The sequence below is a fragment of the Papilio machaon genome, chromosome W (genome assembly GCF_912999745.1).
Source record: "Papilio machaon chromosome W, ilPapMach1.1, whole genome shotgun sequence".
Taxonomy (NCBI): domain Eukaryota; kingdom Metazoa; phylum Arthropoda; class Insecta; order Lepidoptera; family Papilionidae; genus Papilio; species Papilio machaon.
Window position 1 is genome coordinate 7,987,805 of NC_060015.1, and position 20,875 is coordinate 8,008,679.

At 35.4% G+C, this 20,875-nt stretch overlaps 2 protein-coding genes and 1 non-coding gene across 3 annotated transcripts; 1 reads left to right on the forward strand and 2 right to left on the reverse strand.

The window, feature by feature from the left end:
• Positions 1-627: 627 nt before the first annotated feature.
• Positions 628-5,930, forward strand: LOC106711320. The gene is made up of 5 exons (XR_006756657.1): positions 628-738; positions 825-957; positions 1,116-1,307; positions 1,408-1,489; positions 5,497-5,930. It is a non-coding gene; the product is annotated as an uncharacterized LOC106711320 (transcript).
• A 44-nt stretch (positions 5,931-5,974) lies between these two features.
• LOC106713457 (putative nuclease HARBI1) lies at positions 5,975-17,192 on the reverse strand. The gene is given in 6 exon segments (XM_045685772.1): positions 5,975-6,372; positions 6,462-6,603; positions 10,230-10,365; positions 16,246-16,436; positions 16,547-16,718; positions 17,028-17,192. Coding segments are annotated over 6 exon segments (1,131 nt in total). The 5' UTR covers positions 17,120-17,192.
• Positions 17,193-19,120: 1,928 nt separating this feature from the next.
• On the reverse strand, positions 19,121-19,970 carry LOC123723063 (RCC1 domain-containing protein 1-like). The gene is made up of 2 exons (XM_045685605.1): positions 19,753-19,970; positions 19,121-19,634 (listed from the first exon to the last, which is right to left on the reverse strand). Exons 1-2 carry the CDS (start codon positions 19,968-19,970, stop codon positions 19,145-19,147), a joined length of 708 nt encoding a protein of 235 aa, XP_045541561.1. The 3' UTR covers positions 19,121-19,144.
• Positions 19,971-20,875: the final 905 nt, after the last annotated feature.

The following is a 20,875-nucleotide window of genomic DNA, read 5'->3' on the forward strand; positions in this document are numbered from 1 at the left end:
AAATTTTTCAGCATCACTCTCAAGCTCTTTAACGAGACAATGAAACTCGCCTTTAGTCTCTCTTTTTGTATTTACTGGATGTATCCATATATCTTCTTCTCTTTCTTTGTTTTATTAGAAGTGTTGCCAGTGCCAATAACTGCATATCTTCTTCATAATCTGAATCTGAATCGTATGATTCATGAAAAAACATTGCGAATGTGTAAACTCTCTGAGAGCTATAACGGAACTGATTAAAAATGCGTCATAACGCGTCACATAGATGTGAACAGTAGCCATCACGACAGAAAGCATCACGACACAACACGTCAGACAAATGCGAACGCGGCTTAATGAACGTTCTATTGAATGAATTATACGTCCGAAAACTGAACGAATTAGTGAAGTTTTTATTACTTTAAGCTTAACGGCCTATTTAGTGTAAATTAAATTAAAACCAAGTCCTTAAAATATAGAAAAACTTTGAATGAAGTACAGGATATTTTATATTATATTATATAGGATATTATATATACATATTATATTTATAGGATATTTTATATTATTTACGGTTTCTGAACGATACGGCACCACTTGACATAGCGTCTTACGTCGCCAAGGTTAAGTCTGTTTTAGTATTGTGTTTACAAACTTTAGAAAGCATTCTACATTATTAATTATTCGTGTCGCGTTTTAGTGTTTTTAAATAATGAGAACGAGTCATTTGCAATACTTGATGATGGTGGAGTTTATGGAAGTGTAAGTTTAAAAGTTTTTAATTTGCAATACTAAGTGTGTGGATCTTACTGATGAAATGCCAATGGAAATCGCAATTTCTGTTCCAGAAATGGAGATTTATCCAAACCTTCTGGTGGTCCACGAGGTCGGCATTTCGTTCAAATGAAGTGGAAAGAACTGAGTAATAAATTAAATGGTGATGGCACAGGAGATCCTAGATCCGAAGAGAAATGGCGCAAGGTTTGTTATCTCAAGGGTCTTTATTTTTTTAGTTGGTGCACTTGACTTGGAACAATTTTACCTTTTCTGCCTCAAACCCTTTTTTGTCCTTCTTTTATGCTTTTTGTCGAAATCTTTTGTTTATTAATTTGCTTTAATTTTTCTATTTGTTAATAAAGGTATAGAGTGACTATAAAAATAACACTAAAAAGAAGTGTGCCAAAATGAATAGGGGCGCTAGTGGCACTGGTGGTGGGCCAGCACTTCAATTATCTTTGACTGACCTTGAAAATAGGGTCATGCAGATAATTGGAGTGCAAGCAGCAACGGGTATGGTGATAGAAGAAGCTGAGTTTCAGCGGGTTAGCTGTATTTGACATAATGTTTAACATCTGATTCTGATTGAATGAAAATTTTACATTTCAGTTCTATGAAATAAGTTAGAAAATAATTTATTAATTTTCATTTTAGGGTGTAGCGACTGAGGTTGATACTGCATCAGTTCAACCTGATAAATCAGTACCTGAAGTCTCTTCAGAATTTTATATAGAAGGTATATTATCTCATTTTTATAATTCACTTTCTCATTGTTATGGTTTATATTAATTAATTAAATATCTTACTGCCACATGACACAAAGTTATGTTTCAGTTAAACAGGCATAACTGTTACCATACAAATATGTAATTTGGTTACCACTAGTCTAAGCTATATATATATATATATAAATAGTATATCTGGGACAACTAGTTTTATAATGTTCGTAAGAAACGGGATTCTTACCACGATTAGGCTGTTTGAGCTCCCGATATTTCGGCACAGTTGCATGCGCCATGTTCACGGGTTGACTGGTGTTGTGCGGTAGTGTAAAAAATGTTAAAGATAGCCGTATCGGTCTACCTTCTTTCTGATTCGGCGATTAAGTCCGCACTCGATGTTATTTTTGTTTTTGTTTGTCGACAAACTACACTCACTGTGTCCACATTTGTGCGCGTACTCGAAGTCGGTTGCTGTCCAGTCTTGTTGTAATACTGGATCACTGGAGTCCAGGCACTCGACAATTTAAACCCATCTTCGCGATTGAAGTTTTTGCATTTAGCAATTTCAATCGCTTCTCTTACCAATCTTGGTATGTAGTGGCGTTCTGTCGATAGTACCTGGGGACTATGAAGTTCAATCCAGTGATTGGTGGAGGGGTCCAAAAGGTGTTCAGCTATAGCCGACTTCTGAGGATCGTTGTTTTTAACAGCTCGTATATGTTCCTTTATGCGACTGGTGATGGTGCGCTTGGTTTGTCCTATATACGAGCTGCCGCAGCTGCAGTTGATTTTGTAGACACCGGGTGTTTCAAACGGAATACGGTCTTTGGGCGATCGCAGTTTTTGTGCTATCTTACTGTCAGGGGTAAAAATAGTTTTTATTGCGTATTTGCTCAAAATCTTCGACAGTTTGTCAGTTACCCCTCTGACGTACGGCAAAAAAGCAGGCTGTCTCGCCACCTCCATCGGCCCATTCCGTTTGTGTCGTCGTGCTTTAAGCTTTCCATCATATCCATTCCGCCGCAGTACGTTCGACAAATGTTCGAGTTCACCTGGTAAGTGATCTTTGTCACAAAGATCATGGGCTCGATTCACTAGTGACGTCACTACAGCGTTTAGGTGTAGTGGATGATGGTGTGAGCTCGCGTGAAGGTACCTGTCAGTGTGAGTTGGCTTCCGGTACACAGAGTGGCCGAGTGATCCATCCGGTCGAACCTTAACTAAAACATCCAAAAAAAGGTAGTTTCCTCTCTTTTTCTACCTCACAGGTGAACTTTATTTTGTCGTGGATGCTGTTGAGATATGACAAGTAACACTCGATGTCTGCCTGGTTACCCCTCATAATACAAAAAACGTCATCTACGTATCTTTTCCACAGTTTAACTGGTGATGGTGTGGCTGTGATGGCAATGTTTTCAAAATGTTCCATCCAGATGTTAGCAACTACGGGGGCAACAGGGCTTCCCATAGCCACGCCATCAATCTGTTTATAATACTGACCATTGTACAGAAAGTAACTCGTAACCAAGCAGTGTTCAAGTAACTTGGCATATTCCATCGGGATGTTATTTTTACTCAGAATCACCTTTATGACATCTATGCTATCTTTAATGGGTACATTGGTGAAGAGCGAATCGACGTCGAAACTGACCATGATCTCATCCGCTTCAACTCTAGTGTCTTTTAAGATGTGTACGACATGTCGAGAATCCTTCACGTGAGATGTTGTACGACCCACTAAAGGTTGCAGCACATTCGCAACATGTTTTGCCAGGTAATACGTGGGTGAGTCAATTTGGCTCAGTATGGGTCTGAGTGGGACATTGTCTTTATGGACCTTCGGCAAACCATACAGTTTAGGGGGCTGCACTATTCTAAGCTGTATTAGATGCTTATGGACGTCTGATGGCAGTACATCTTTATGTTTGTTGATTAAAGCTAGGGTTTCCCGATTCACTCGTTGCGTAGGGTTGTTATTCATGAGTTGATAAGTAGAAGAATCATTTAGCAAAGTGTTGATTTTATTATCATAGTCGCTAACATTCATAACAACCGTCGCATTGCCTTTATCTGCCTTTAATACTAGTATGTCGGGGTCAGTGCGAAGTTCTTTGATTGCGGACAGTTCTTTAATAGTAACATTCTTGGGAGGAAGTTTTGCCTTACGTAATGTGACCGCCACATCCTGTCTTAATATGTCTGCGTCAGTTGTCTTTAACTTGTTTCGACTAATGGCTTCCTCTATACCACCTATCACTTTTTCGTACGGTATGCGCCTAGGTGACGGTGCAAAGTTCAATCCCTTTTCGAGAATGTTAACTGCCGATGGACTAAGCTCTTTATTTGATAAATTTATGACCGTTTTTGTGATGTCATAGCTACCTCCAATACTTTCTCTCTGCGATTTTTTATCAACCAAAAAACTAAACTTACGTTCGAGCTTCGTAGTACGGAGTTCACTAGTACGTTGTGCTTGTAGATAGGTTATGCGGTCACATAGATCAAAATCACTGCTTGTCAACAACTCACTGCACTCCAGATGTAAACAATATAACTCACACTGGGCTTTGTCAAATAAGTAGCGGTTATTGCGTATCAGTCTCCGCAACAATTTTACACTCGCATTATGCAGAATACTCGCGGAACCGTGTATGTCTAAACGTGGTTTAATTCGAACACATTTCGGTATAACATTATTGTCCCGACACTTTATTAAAAATTCGACCGAAACACGAATACACTCACTCTTCTTCCGCGCGCGTTCTAGTTGGCGTATTTTGTTTACACATTCCGGCCCGTACCGGTTTTCGATATATAACTTCAAACTTTCGTGGTTTTTACTAATATAATGTTCGTAAGAAACGGGATTCTTACCACGATTAGGCTGTTTGAGCTCCCGATATTTCGGCACAGTTGCATGCGCCATGTTCACGGGTTGACTGGTGTTGTGCGGTAGTGTAAAAAATGTTAAAGATAGCCGTATCGGTCTACCTTCTTTCTGATTCGGCGACCACTACCAACGTCCGCGTTCTCACTGCACATTAAGAATCGAGCCCATGATCTTTGTGACAAAGATCACTTACCAGGTGAACTCGAACATTTGTCGAACGTACTGCGGCGGAATGGATATGATGGAAAGCTTAAAGCACGACGACACAAACGGAATGGGCCGATGGAGGTGGCGAGACAGCCTGCTTTTTTGCCGTACGTCAGAGGGGTAACTGACAAACTGTCGAAGATTTTGAGCAAATACGCAATAAAAACTATTTTTACCCCTGACAGTAAGATAGCACAAAAACTGCGATCGCCCAAAGACCGTATTCCGTTTGAAACACCCGGTGTCTACAAAATCAACTGCAGCTGCGGCAGCTCGTATATAGGACAAACCAAGCGCACCATCACCAGTCGCATAAAGGAACATATACGAGCTGTTAAAAACAACGATCCTCAGAAGTCGGCTATAGCTGAACACCTTTTGGACCCCTCCACCAATCACTGGATTGAACTTCATAGTCCCCAGGTACTATCGACAGAACGCCACTACATACCAAGATTGGTAAGAGAAGCGATTGAAATTGCTAAATGCAAAAACTTCAATCGCGAAGATGGGTTTAAATTGTCGAGTGCCTGGAATCCAGTGATCCAGTATTACAACAAGACTGGACAGCAACCGACTTCGAGTACGCGCACAAATGTGGACACAGTGAGTGTAGTTTGTCGACAAACAAAAACAAAAATAACATCGAGTGCGGACTTAATGTGCAGTGAGAACGCGGACGTTGGTAGTGGTCGCCGAATCAGAAAGAAGGTAGACCGATACGGCTATCTTTAACATTTTTTACACTACCGCACAACACCAGTCAACCCGTGAACATGGCGCATGCAACTGTGCCGAAATATCGGGAGCTCAAACAGCCTAATCGTGGTAAGAATCCCGTTTCTTACGAACATTATATTAGTAAAAACCACGAAAGTTTGAAGTTATACAACTAGTTTTAATAAATATTGTAATATATTTTAGATTGGAATACTCCTGGTACCAGCAAGGAACCCACTGTTGCACCTCCATCTATGTTGTCACCACCAGCACCTACTACATCACCTCCAAATGCTCCTGTGGAAGAGGAGTGGAAGCCTCCACCACAAAAAAAATTTAAAAACAACAACGAAGCAATTAAAATGTTAATTAGAGGAGATATGCAATCTAGGGAGTATGCTAGGGAGCGTGATAGGGTATATGAGGAGACAGAAAAGGAAAGGTTAAGATTAAAGAATGAAGAATTGAAAGTGAGAGAGTTAGAGATACGAGAAAGAGTGAGACAGAGGGATATAGAGCTACAATTGCAAGCTGCATGGCTGGCGGTTATGAGACAGGCTATGGAAGTTTTTGTTAGGTATATGGAAAGACATTGATATTATAATATTACTTTTTAATTAATTATTATTTAATTTACAAAAGATATAAACTAATTATTTTGCAACAATATTAAATACTAAAATTATGTATGAAGTCTATTAATAGTCTCTACCAACAAACGTCTTATCGCTGTTCCCCTAAGTAGGTCATCTCCTGTGTTATTTTCTTGAAAAATATATTGAGTAAATGAGTGGTGTTCAGCTTCTGGCATGTTAGGGTTTTCGGGTTCTGGTTCAGGAACATTGAATGTGATGGCTAAGTTGTGCAGCACACAGCAAGCTGTTATTATTTTTGCACATTTTTCTGGTGCATAATGGAGTGTGCGATCTTTGCATAAACAACGCCATCGATTTTTTTATCGCCCAAAAGTATTTTCTATTGACACCCTGGCCTTTCCATGAACAGCTGTATACTTCTGGGCTGTGGCATCATCTAGAATTGGTGTCATTAACCAGGGTCGTTGTGGATAGCCAGAATCTCCTGCAAATAATAACATAGATACATTCTATGACACTCATGTGTACATATGTACTGAATTTTACCAATATAATAGTACTACTGACACTAACCTAATAACCATACTTGCTCATTATTTCGATGTAACTCCTTCATAAAGTTACTTGCTAAACTATTTTCAAATATAAAAGCATCATGGGTGGCTCCTCCATATTTTGCGTTCACATTTAAAATTTGGCAATCACTGTCACATATCTGAAATTTAATTAAAGCATCATTCTATTATGAAATATGTTATTAATTATAATAGGTCTTTACATATGAAATTGGCGTTTTGTATGGGAGGAACAAAAAGTCGAATATTTTTTAATATTAGGTCCTTACATATGAAATTGGCGTTTTGTATGGGAGGAACAAAAAGTCGAATATTTTTTAATATAATATATTTAATTAATCATAGTATGAACCATTATTTTCTATGCACTTTTGCCATCTCATAGATAGTTCATTGATCCCTTTACTAAAAAAACCAGTCGGACGGAAATCAATAAAATCTTTGAAGGCGATTTGGACTGCCCCATCGGAGTTGAATTTTTTCCCTTGCAAGAAGTTATCCAAATTTTGAAAAAATTGGTAATCTGTTGGAGCAAGGTCCGGGGAGTACGGAGGATGTCTTAGACTTTCCAATTGAAGCTCTTCTAATTTAGTAGCCGTCTGTTGCGCAGTGTGTGGTCTAGCGTTGTCGTGAAGCAGCAGTGGCGTGGAGCGATTGACCAGCCTAGGTTGTTTAGCCGCTAGCTTTTCCATCATGGTTTGCAATTGCTGACAATAGACATCAGCCGTAATAGTCTTGCCAGATTTGAGAAAACTGTAATGAACAATACCGGCACTAGTCCACCAAACGCTTACAAGTAACTTTTTTGGGGTTAATTTTCGCTTGGGGCAGGATTTGGCTGGCTGGTCAGGATTCAACCATTGCGCTGAGCGCTTCCGATTATCGTAAAGAACCCATTTTTCATCACAGGTAATGATTCGGTTTAAAATACCTTCATTATTGTGCCGGTTTAGTAATGTAACGCAACAGTCGACGCGCGTTTGCCGGTTTGCTTCAGTCAATTCGTGAGGTACCCACCTTTCAAGCTTTTTAATCTTCCCAATTTGCTTCAAGTGAATTAAAACAGTTTTATCACTAACATCGCAGCCTGCAGCTAACTCGGACGTGGTTTGCGATGGATCCGCTTCCAAAATAGCCTTCAACTCTTCATTATCAACTTGAGTCTCAGGCCGTCCACGGGGCTTGTTCTGCAGATCGAAATTTCCAGAACCAAAACGTTGGAACTAAAAACGAACTGTGTTTTCTTTTGCAACACGACCGCCATACACATCATTCACCCTTCGAGTCGTTTCCGCAGCACTAGTGCCACGGCGGAACTCGTACTCGTAAATAATGCGATATTTTAAGTTTTCCATTTTGTAAAATGAGTGACGCAAACAGAAAAAAACAGAAGAAAAAAAACAAATGAATGACGGTCATTGAACCACAAATACATGAGTCTATAGCTGTACAAATTTGAATTTGGAATTCCTTACCAAAGAGGAGAAATTCGTGATTAAAGTGGCCAGTACGAAAAACGCCAATTTCATATGTAAGGACCTAATATAATATATTTAATTAATCAAAGTATGAACCATTATTTTCTATGCACTTTTGCCATCTCATAGGTAGTTCATTGATCCCTTTACTAAAAAACCAGTCGGACGAGAATCAATAAAATCTTTGAAGGCGATTTGGACTGCCCCATCGGAGTTGAATTTTTTCCCTTGCAAGAAGTTATCCAAATTTCGAAAAAAATGGTAATCTGTTGGAGCAAGGTCCGGGGAGTACGGAGGATGTCTTAGACTTTCCAATTGAAGCTCTTCTAATTTAGTAGCCGTCTGTTGCGCAGTGTGTGGTCTAGCGTTGTCGTGAAGCAGCAGTGGCGTGGAGCGATTGACCAGCCTAGGTTGTTTAGCCGCTAGCTTTTCCATCATGGTTTGCAATTGCTGACAATAGACATCAGCCGTAATAGTCTGGCCAGATTTGAGAAAACTGTAATGAACAATACCGGCACTAGTCCACCAAACGCTTACAAGTAACTTTTTTGGGGTTAATTTTCGCTTGGGGCAGGATTTGGCTGGCTGGCCAGGATCCAACCATTGCGCTGAGCGCTTCCGATTATCGTAAAAAACCCATTTTTCATCACAGGTAATGATTCGGTTTAAAATACGTTCATTATTGTGCCGGTTTAGTAATGTAACGCAACAGTCGACGCGCGTTTGCCGGTTTGCTTCAGTCAATTCGTGAGGTACCCACCTTTCAAGCTTTTTAATCTTCCCAATTTGCTTCAAGTGAATTAAAACAGTTTTATCACTAACATCGCAGCCTGCAGCTAACTCGGACGTGGTTTGCGATGGATCCGCTTCCACAATAGCCTTCAACTCTTCATTATCAACTTGAGTCTCAGGCCGTCCACGGCCAACGCCAAAAACGCCAATTTCATATGTAAGGACCTAATATTAGGTCCTTACATATGAAATTGGCGTTTTTCGTACTGGCCACTTTAATCACGAATTTCTCCTCTTTGGTAAGGAATTCCAAATTCAAATTTGTACAGCTATAGACTCATGTATTTGTGGTTCGATGACCGTCATTCATTTGTTTTTTTTCTTCTGTTTTTTTCTGTTTGCGTCACTCATTTTACAAACTGGAAAACTTAAAATATCGCATTATTTACGAGTACGAGTTCCGCCGTGGCACTAGTGCTGCGGAAACGACTCGAAGGGTGAATGATGTGTATGGCGGTCGTGTTGCAAAAGAAAACACAGTTCGTTTTTGGTTCCAACGTTTTCGTTCTGGAAATTTCGATCTGCAGAACAAGCCCCGTGGACGGCCTGAGACTCGAGTTGATAATGAAGAGTTGAAGGCTATTGTGGAAGTGGATCCATCGCAAACCACGTCCGAGTTAGCTGCAGGCTGCGATGTTAGTGATAAAACTGTTTTAATTCACTTGAAGCAAATTGGGAAGATTAAAAAGCTTGAAAGGTGGGTACCTCACGAATTGACTGAAGCAAACCGGCAAACGCGCGTCGACTGTTGCGTTACATTACTAAACCGGCACAATAATGAAGGTATTTTAAACCGAATCATTACCTGTGATGAAAAATGGGTTCTTTACGATAATCGGAAGCGCTCAGCGCAATGGTTGGATCCTGGCCAGCCAGCCAAATCCTGCCCCAAGCGAAAATTAACCCCAAAAAAGTTACTTGTAAGCGTTTGATGAACTAGTGCCGGTATTGTTCATTACAGTTTTCTCAAATCTGGCCAGACTATTACGGCTGATGTCTATTGTCAGCAATTGCAAACCATGATGGAAAAGCTAGCGGCTAAACAACCTAGGCTGGTCAATCGCTCCACGCCACTGCTGCTTCACGACAACGCTAGACCACACACTGCGCAACAGACGGCTACTAAATTAGAAGAGCTTCAATTGGAAAGTCTAAGACATCCTCCGTACTCCCCGGACCTTGCTCCAACAGATTACCATTTTTTTCGAAATTTGGATAACTTCTTGCAAGGGAAAAAATTCAACTCCGATGGGGCAGTCCAAATCGCCTTCAAAGATTTTATTGATTCCCGTCCGATTGGTTTTTTTAGTAAAGGGATCAATGAACTACCTATGAGATGGCAAAAGTGCATAGAAAATAATGGTTCATACTTTGATTAATTAAATATATTATATTAAAAAATATTCGACTTTTTGTTCCTCCTATACAAAACGCCAATTTCATATGTAAGGACCTAATATAAGAAATATATTTAAATAATGTATGCAATTGCTTACCATTTGAACATTCAGTGAATGGAAATGCTTTCTACAGTAAAATAAATGTTCTATTTCTTTATTGGGTGTGAAGATATGGAAATGACTTCCATCAATACACCCTATCACTCCAGGGAAACCATACTTAGCATAAAATCTGTAAGATAAAAATAGATATCAATATGTGTACCTAGATTTATAGTTTACATATGCCCGATATGCCCGAATACTGAAACGTCACTTAAATATGTAAGAGCGTCTTAAATTATAAGACCACGCTTAAACTCCGATATGGAATTTTCGTAAGTCAGTTAAAGACGCATCTCAACTTTGATGCCACTCAAGTCGTACCATGCTTAAAGGCCACTCAATATCACATTTCTTATACTGGATCGTCACTCAACGACATTTTGCTGTCAAAAGAACTGTCATGTCGACTTAAGTACGCCAACAATTTAAGAGTGGTCGCGAGCTATCTTAAAAGTGAAAATCTAAGGTGTTAACATGTCGGTTTCATCATTATCATCGCTTTCGGACAATGAGAGGCCTAGCGTGTGTCGGCGAAACTTAAAGAAAATTAATGCGTTTGAAAAATACACGGATGCAGAGTTTCGTTCAAGGTTTCGCTTATCGAAAGAAACTGTTTTATATTTGGACTCCATATTTGGAAAAAGTATCGAGCCTTTGACAAGACGGAACAGAGCGTTGAGTTCAAAAGACCAAATACTAATTGCCTTACGTTTTTATGCGACAGGCAGCTACCAACGAGTGATAGGGGATACATTCAATGTTGAACAAGCAACAGTAAATAGAATCGTGCATAGGATAACATCAAAGATAGCGGAGTTAAAAAGTATTTATATAAAAATGCCGACTGAACGAGAATATATCGGAATCGCAAATAGGTTTGTAGCGACATTTGTCTGCGCCCGCTTCGGCCTGCTCCGAACTTTTCTTCAATCGTTAATTGTATTATGTCTTACAGGTTTTACTCAATTGCTGGGTTTCCCAGAGTAGTGGGGGCAGTAGACTGCACTCATATAAAAATAAATTCACCAGGTATATATTCACCTATAACTACTAATTGTTACTAGATGAAAAAGTGTTTATTTTAAAAGGTGAGAAAAACTCATGTTTATGTTTACTTTTAAGAGGATCTAATTCAGAATTGTTCCGGAATAGAAAAGGATACTTTTCACTTAATGTGCAAGTAGTGTGCGACTCCAATTTAGTGATAAGAAACTTTATTGCCAGATGGCCTGGTTCTGTGCATGATAGCACAATTTTTAATGATTCACCTTTATGTGCTCAATTTGAGCGTGGAGATTTTGGCACAATGGTACTTGTTGGAGATAGTGGCTACCCATGTCGACCCTACCTATTAACGCCACTATTAAATCCACAAACGCATGCTGAAGAAGCATACAATAACTCACAAATCAAAACGAGAAACCCAATTGAAAGGCTTTTTGGTATATTAAAAAGAAGGTTTCCATGTCTTCAAGTTGGCATGGGACTGAAGTTAAAAAATGTTCCACCTGTCATCGTAGCATGTGCAGTTTTACACAATATTGCACTTTCACAGAATGATGCAGTGTTAGAGGAGGACACAGATGACATTACAGAGGAGTCTGTAGATCAACCTATCAGCATCCAGTCCAATCAAAACTTTATTGTTAGGACAACATTAATTAACACACATTTCTCTTTTTGAACTTTCCTTTATTTTTACAAATCAAACTTTATTTTCCATGGCTTTCATTAAAAGGATATGATAAAATCAGTGTTAAACCTTAAAATATTAGGTCCTTACATATGAAATTGGCGTTTTTCGTACTGGCCACTTTAATCACGAATTTCTCCTCTTTGGTTAGGAATTCCAAATTCAAACCATGATGGAAAAGCTAGCGGCTAAACAACCTAGGCTGGTCAATCGCTCCACGCCACTGCTGCTTCACGACAACGCTAGACCACACACTGCGCAACAGACGGCTACTAAATTAGAAGAGCTTCAATTGGAAAGTCTAAGACATCCTCCGTACTCCCCGGACCTTGCTCCAACAGATTACCATTTTTTTCGAAATTTGGATAACTTCTTGCAAGGGAAAAAATTCAACTCCGATGGGGCAGTCCAAATCGCCTTCAAAGATTTTATTGATTCCCGTCCGACTGGTTTTTTTAGTAAAGGGATCAATGAACTACCTATGAGATGGCAAAAGTGCATAGAAAATAAAGGTTCATACTTTGATTAATTAAATATATTATATTAAAAAATATTCGACTTTTTGTTCCTCCCATACAAAACGCCAATTTCATATGTAAGGACCTAATATGTTAAAAGAATTGCAAAAAGTAGGAATCAATCTAAGAATGTTTATTTTTAAATGATTTTAGTTTATTTAATCTGAATGTAAGAATTTGCATCTCTAACTTATGTCTACTTATCATATTTCTGTATTCTAAATTAGCATTTCTTAGCTTCGCTTTAAAATATGCTTGCTTGACATCATTGCCATGCCTTTTAAGAATTGTTTTTTGATTTTTACTTGTCCTGAAAAAGTTTTAGCAATAAATATATTTAACAATATAATAAATATTTCTAAAACCTAAATAAAGTTTTAGTTAATCTAACTATGATTAGAGTCAATTATATTCACCGAGATTTGAGGTTTTGGTATTAGGTACATTTTCAGGTAAATCATTTGTAGTGAGGCAGTGGGTAAATTCATGGTTATCTGTAAAATTATTTTAATTAATATATTAAATTATTAGTAATTAAAGAATTGAATATTCCTATTTTTAAGAAAATGTAATAAAAATTACCAGATTTATTAGATGTAATTGTACAAGGCTTATTGCTTCGCCCCGAAAGTTTATTTTGAGAATCTAAAAAAATTAAGGAAATTAATAATAAATATAATAATAGAAGTAATGATTTCAAAAAATTGTAGAGTGATTTTATAACACAAGTCACCATTCACACAAACCAGTAAACATTCGATCACCATACATACTCCATAATATGCTCTGTTCCATTAACAACCGAGCCATAGTTTTAAAGAATAAAACCATAATATTATTTGCCAATTCTGCATTATTATTTTGCATGTACGTACCACTCAGTTCACTTATATTATCTGTGTTTGTGTTAATGATAAGCAAATTATCTGCTGCTCTTATCATTACTAGTTTTTGCTTCATCACCTAAAAACAAACATTTTGATAAGTAACTATATATATATATGAGCCGCTTATTTTGAAAGTGGCCTAACTCCATTTATCTTCAAATCGAGATATTGAAAGTTTTGCGTTTCAATGAATTTAAAAATATACGTATAAGATGAGTCATACTGCTTAAGCGTATCTAAGGATGTTAAATTTAAAGTTCCTGTTAAAATAGTTGCAATTATTAAGTAAATAACGTACGTTTTCTTATCAAGAATGGAGTTGGGCCACTTTCAAAATTAACAGCCAGATTCATTATAAAATTTGAAGGTGCCCAAGTCCATTCAACATAATTTAAGATGTTTCAAATTAAAAAAAAAAGAATACGGAATTTGTTTTGCATATGTTGAAAACACTTCGAAAACATAATTTATGCGATTCAAAACATTTTTTAATTACAGAACATAGAAAATTACAAACATAAATTTATTACAAAACAATTTACTAGACTACCCCGACGTGGTAATAAATTCAGAACTTTAAAATTTTCATTTTCATTCATGGATGTCTCATAAAAAAATTTATATGGTTCATTTCTGACAAAACGCATCCAACATATTCTTAACCAATTTACTGATTCTCCATCAGAATTTTTTACTCTTTTAAAAATTGCGTCTTCTAATAATTTTGTCGATACAAAATCATCCTGTCTCATTTTATTTAGAATAAAATTATTACCCTTCCGAAACTTTTTAATAATCTTGGGGAACGTACAGTAAATTATTTTTTTAATGCCATTTCTACCACGGCAAAATCTCTATCAATTGGTAAAAACGAATGTCCTGATATTAAAAAATTATGACCTATAATTTCTACATTATTATCCAAAGCTTGGTCAATTTTCAACCACAATAAAGGTACTTTAATGTTTCTATTTTGGCCGGTGCACATGTCACTGTAAGCTATGATGTGTTTTTCACTTCTTAATTTTTTAATATGTTTTAAGATGCATGAAACAATAACTTGATGTAACTATAAATGGAGTTGGGCCACTTTCAAACTACACGGCTCAGTTATTCAATTAATCCGGAAAACTTATGTGTAAAAAATGTATCGTATTTTCTCAGAATTTAAGCAATCTGAAGTGCTTCACTGATAAATAACATGAAGTTGTACATGTAACAATGGTAACTGGCAAAAAAATGAAAAACGGAGTTAGGTCACTTTCAAAATAAACGGCTCATATATAGTTACTATTATATATATATATATATATATATATATATATATATATATATATATATATATATAATATATTTATAAATAAAAACCCAGTATTTTTGCGAATAACATTTACAACCACCATATACAACAGTGCTATGTTGAAACAAAAACTACATAAATTTTAAAAACTTTTCTATCATATTTTAATAGCTGAATAGATATACTAATGTAATGTAATAACTGTAATATCAACCATAGCCATTACACTACACTAACCAAAATATAATGCAGCATCATCATATACATTGGGCAGAGGCTGCACTTGTGTAGCTACCATAGCTAAAACTTGTGCATCTTGTTCTGTAAGTTTACTTTTATAAGCACCACCACCAGTAAGACTTATTTCTTTCTATGGACAGATGAAAAGAATAGCTTATTATTATGGATTCTTTTACTTGATAATAAATTAAAATAAACATACTTTATCCATAGCTGCCTTCTTTTTAATTTCCTTAGTTTTTTCAAAAAATTGAAGCCGCTAAAAATTTATGGGTATTAAATAAATAATAGTTATTGAATATTTATGGTCTAAACATTTAGCTTGAGAGCAATATAATCTTTTCCTACATTGATTTCAGCAAAATTCTTCTTCGACCGTTGCTTTATATTTTCATATAAGTGTCGGAGTTGTTGCCAAGTCCTGGTGCCACTCACAGCTACGGAATTATACTGCTGGCACACAGAGTCCCAACTATTTCTTTTCTTTGAAATAATAGACGCATTCGTCTCCTTATTTTCTAGAACATCCTTATATCTACAAAAAATATGTTCATACTATAATGAATGGCATGATATTAAAATTTTAAAACAAATTTCAATGCTTACTTGTTTACGAGGTTTAAAAGAATCTCTTTTTCAAATATCGTGTAATTACATCCCCTTTTTTTCTTTTCTTCCATAGTCAAAACTGCTTAAAAAGTGTCTTGATGATATTAAAATTTATTAAAATTTTAATTCAAACTTTCAAAATATGAATTAAACGTCGCGCCGTTAACTTGTCAAAACAAAACGCCAGATGCTTTCCATTCTACAAAAGTAAGGTCAATTTCTTTTTTTTTTTTATTTAAAAATTATTTAAACAGAAAGGATATTTTAAACAACCTTCTTTGATTTTTGAGTATTTATAGTATTTTTATTTTTATTTTCTTTACTATTTGGGAATGAATACGTCTTACAACTATAGGTTGTCCAAGCCATGCTGCGTGAAACGGATACGTAAAGTGAATTTTAAGAAAACGTAATCGAGAACATGTATTTTTTTACACTTTGACCGAAAACAAAGGATGTTGCCATGACGTAAAAATAATACGTCTACTTACGGAATCACGCGCTTACATGTCTTGATTTGCGTTTGTGTATTCCACTTAAGTTTTGACGTCTGTTAAATTGTAAGCAATGCTTACGAAACGAGATATTTAAGTTACGTTTCAGTATTCGGGCAATAGTGAATCATGTTTCTATTAAATACAATTCATATTTCAACTAGTTATTTCTTCAAAGTAATATATTTATTACTATTAATTATATTTACTAATTGTAATCAAATACATTTGAAAACTATGATGAAAAAATGTTATAATGTACTAACTTGTTTTTTATTATATCTCTCTCAGCTCTGGTATTTGGAAATTTAATAAAATTACCTAATATTTCGGGTGTGATAAGTGCATCAGTTACCTCCTTGACACATTTACTGACTGTCGTTTGGCCTAAATACTTTGCCATTCCCACTATCCGCTGGTATGATCCAGTGGCGTAAAAAGATAGCGCGCAAAGAACCTTTAATATATTTTTAATTTAATAATTTTGATAATTTGTTGATGCAAAACACATTACAGACTCACAGAGTGTGATTAGTAGTCATCCCAGTTATAGTTATCCACATTTACCTTAAGCTCTAGAGTAACTCTGGAAGTCGATTTTAAAAATGTTTTTTGACGGAGTTGCTCACAGAGAAATATGAAAGCTTCTTTGCTTAAGCGATATCTATTTTTAAATTCAGCGTCATTTACATCAAGAGGATTTTCTGTTTTTCTAAGTTTAGCTCTGCGTCTAATTTCTCTAAAAAAAAAATTATTATTGTAGCAAATAATATTAGATAGCTACAATAGATTTTTGGACGAGCAAGTCCCTCGGCCGATGGTAAGCGTCACGCTTGCCCATAACTAAACATTGTCACCCTGCTGCTGGGCGGATGGATAACTAGCGAAGGTGGTGGTACTTTCTCAGGCGGACCTTGAAGATTCGTACAACTACAATATTAATTTTATATATAAATGTATATTATCTTAGTCAACTATATAACATTTATATATGGCTAGCAAATTCATAGTATAAAGTTAAATATTATATTAAATAAGATTTGCTTACCTAGTTTCACGTTCAATTCCCTCATTTTCTAGTAATCTTGCAGCAAGAACATAAAATAAAGCACTACGTTGGTAAATTGGTGGCCTTTGCATTTTAACAAACACACAAAAATACTTAATACTTAAATAAAATATTTTTTAAAGCGGTTTAAAATGTTTCGAAACTTTTCTCACCGACTAATTCTAAGTGACAAAAGATTCGACTATACTCCATAGCCAGCCTTCGAATTTTACGATACCATACTTCAAAACTATGTTCGTGCTGCCACTTTTGTTTATAGTCTCAAGTATCGTAGAGTTGTCGATACGTTAGCGATACGACAGTAAACAAAAATCGTTCGTGCTCCCAAATTTAGTTACTTTTACGCACGATAGGGGCGCTGTACAAATCTCATACAAATTTTTGTCGATCTCGATACGAATACTTTTTCGCAAGTCGTTCGTGCTCGGGGCACAGTTGTGTGATGTGGACCGTTCAAATCAGTATGAATTAATTCTAAAATTTCAGTAGTCTTTTTTCTATTATTTTCATTGTGTATATTGTAGATATATATTTCAATCTATGTAACATAGCTTGTATTATATTTATAAAGGTTTTTTTTATTTTAAAAGTTACAATTTTTAATGTTTTCCACCAATGTTATACTTAGAAAAACCTGATATCCTAAAACTCAATGTCGGGTATTAGTACTTTTACCTTAGTTATGTTAATGATTTGTAATAAAAAAAAGAATTTATTACACTAAAGAATCTATAGATGAAAAGAATAAATGATTTGTTTGAAATATTTTTTCACTCATCTTATTTCCAAAAATTAAATATTTAAACACTGTCTCACGAGCGGGAGGTTATAGGTACAACTTTTTAAAATTGTAACATGATGTCTTATATTAGTAAAGGGGATTATTAATTGATAAGGGACTGCAACTTTGATCACGTGATCAGTCAAAACCACCCGAGTGCCTGACATCTTTTAAACAAAGCTACAGTTTAACCAGAAAATGTTAAAGTTCTGTAATTAGTTTGGATTGATAAATAAAACAATGGAAGAATTGCAAAAATTAACCTTATTAGACTGTGTTGATAATGAAAAACATATTCTTTTTTATGAAAAAGTACTTATTTTTATTACATTATAAATTCAATTTATAATTAATATTAATTAAAATATTTTTAATTTGACAGTACTCCAAAACAGTTTTTTTTATGTACTAGAAAACTTGAATACACTCATTTGAATGTTGCGTCAAAAAATGCGGCTGACAGTATACGAGATTGCGTTCCGTTTTAAATCGTAACCAGTATAACTGGCTATAAAGGAACGGCTTCACAGTATACTGAATTGACGTCACACTCTACAGTGGTTGCAGTGCATATCGGAACACACCCATAATCAAACAAATATATTTTAATAAAATACTCGTAGCTTTTTTGTATGTGTTGCAGGCCAAGATTCACTTTGGGTCGCTAAACCAACGGAATAAGTAAAATAGCTTAATGTACTTCTTTCTTTACATTAAAATAAGCTGTGTCTGTATTATTTTCTGTATTATTGTCCCACAATTTCCTTATAAAGGTATTTTTATTTACTTTAATAGAATTTAGGAAAAAACAAGTTTTATTTTTTACTTTCCTAAATGATAATAGTATTTTGTAAGAAACTCAATGTGTGAAAATAAAAAAAAATGATTCAACTAATTTACATTTATTAAAATAATTACATGTGTGAAGACACATTTAAAATACATTATAACTTAAAAACAATTACTTGCTAGGAAAACAGAACAATACAATCATTTATATATAAATCCAATTGGGTTTAATACGGAAGTAAATGATATTTAATCCCTGCACTCAATCTTCATCTATTTTTTTGTTGATTGAAGATTGCATACTCTCAGCAATTATGGATGTTGTTTCATTATTCCAGAGAATTCACGTGAGTAATTGCTCATATGCCACCTTCTAATATATATAAGAAAAAAGAGTTTTTAAATTTTGAATATAATATTGCATTGTTGAGGAAAACATGGTTAACATGAATGACTAACTTGTCACACATAGTGCAAAACCAACTATATATCCAGGTGGCTTTTGAAAAGTTCAATGTTTATAAAACTAATTACTTGTGGTTTCAATAACTGTACACCATATCCCACACATAATCTTGAAATTGATACAAGATTCATATACTTTTCTAAAATATTTAACAGACGGAAACATTTTTGATGATAGTCCTAATTGACCATATTTGTTATAACCACACGTCCACACTGTATTATCTGCCAATTTTAAAGCTGAGTGCTTTGACCCACATGCTATGTCAGCAATGTCTATGGTTACAATTTCACCATTTTCATCATAGATGTCAATTAATTTTGGTATTGAATATTGAATTGGATTTTCAATACTTGGATGTTCAACATTATCCAATATACCAAGTTGACCTTCATTATTCCAACCCCAGGTGTAAGCATCTCCAAATTCACTTAGTGCTAAACAATGATAACCTCCTGCAGCAATCTTTGTAATTTTTATTCCAGCTAAAGCATCTACTTCTTGAGGCTTGTCTATATATTCAATATCACCATGGCCTAGTTGAAACCTGCTATAATTGAAAAACATGGTAATGATTATGTTTATTAATGAACAAAACTGATGATGAATGATATATTTAAATTTTCATCGAGGTAGTTAATGCATATACAAAATAATTAAGAGCTTACTTTCCACTTCCCCATGTATAAACATGGCCAAAATCAGTAAGGAGAATACAGTGCTCATATCCACAAGCAATATCACAAACTCTTCCTAAACAATGCCTTGTATCCAAATATATTGGTGGTATATCAGTAAAAATACAGCCTTTATTTGTTAAAAAATAGACAGATTTATTTGATACAATCATCTTAACAACTTCAATATCGTTGTCTTCTTTTTCCATTTTTGCTAGAGTAAACTTTAAATCCAGGGGATAAAATGTGAATGTTTTATCAAACTCATGGTGCATTATCCATATTGTTAATCTTTTAATATCTACTACGTAAAAAAGTCGTCGTTACCCGTGGCCAATAAGTCTGTAGCTTTTAATTCAACACCGAAAAATAGATCCAGTCTTTTCACAATATTTTCATTGTTATCCCAGGCTCCGGATACATATATTGCATTTTTGCTTTGAAAAACAATGTGAGACCATGACATATGCATTAATTTAAAATCTAAGCCGAGATTTTTTGACACTAATTGAAACTTTTCCAATATCGGCTCTTTTAAAAACCATTGTCCAAATAAGTTATTTCCAGAAACCTTATATCTTGTGCTCATATTTCCGCCTATACCTCATAATATTTAGATTTATGTTAAACAGTGAAACTTGGTTAAGTGGGACCTGGATAAGTGAGAAACCTCCATACCTGGAACTCATGCTGAGGTCCCAACACTTTGGCACTGAATTACCTCTGTTAGTGGGACGAGGTAAACCTCTATATCTGGGATTTGTTCTTTCGATTTATCATCATAGTTACCTCTATAACTGAGACAGCGAGTAAATTTTATATGCATAAACCTCTGTAACTGAGATAACATTGTTTGTTTACTCATTCTTATTCTACCCACAAATTCCACACGTAATTCCAAGTACGTAAGTACAAATTTTGAGCTTCAATTACCTTCAGTTTTAGTTTTGCTTTACATCACATTCTGAAATAACTAAAATAACCTGTATTCTCACCTCTATTAATGGAACCCTCTGTAAATGAGACAGATATTTATTTATACCTGTGTATCTGAGACACTGGGTAAGTGGAATACCTCTATAAGTGAAACGACATTGCAGGTCCCTTGATGTCT

Coding starts and splice junctions, on each gene's coding strand:
- LOC123723063 (XM_045685605.1), bottom strand. CDS start 19,970: ATGGAAAAAGAAGACAACGATATTGAAGTTGTTAAGATGATTGTATCA. Junction 19,635..19,752: donor TATACATGGGGAAGTGGAAA/GTAAGCTCTTAA, acceptor TTTCAATTATAG/CAGGTTTCAACTAGGCCATG.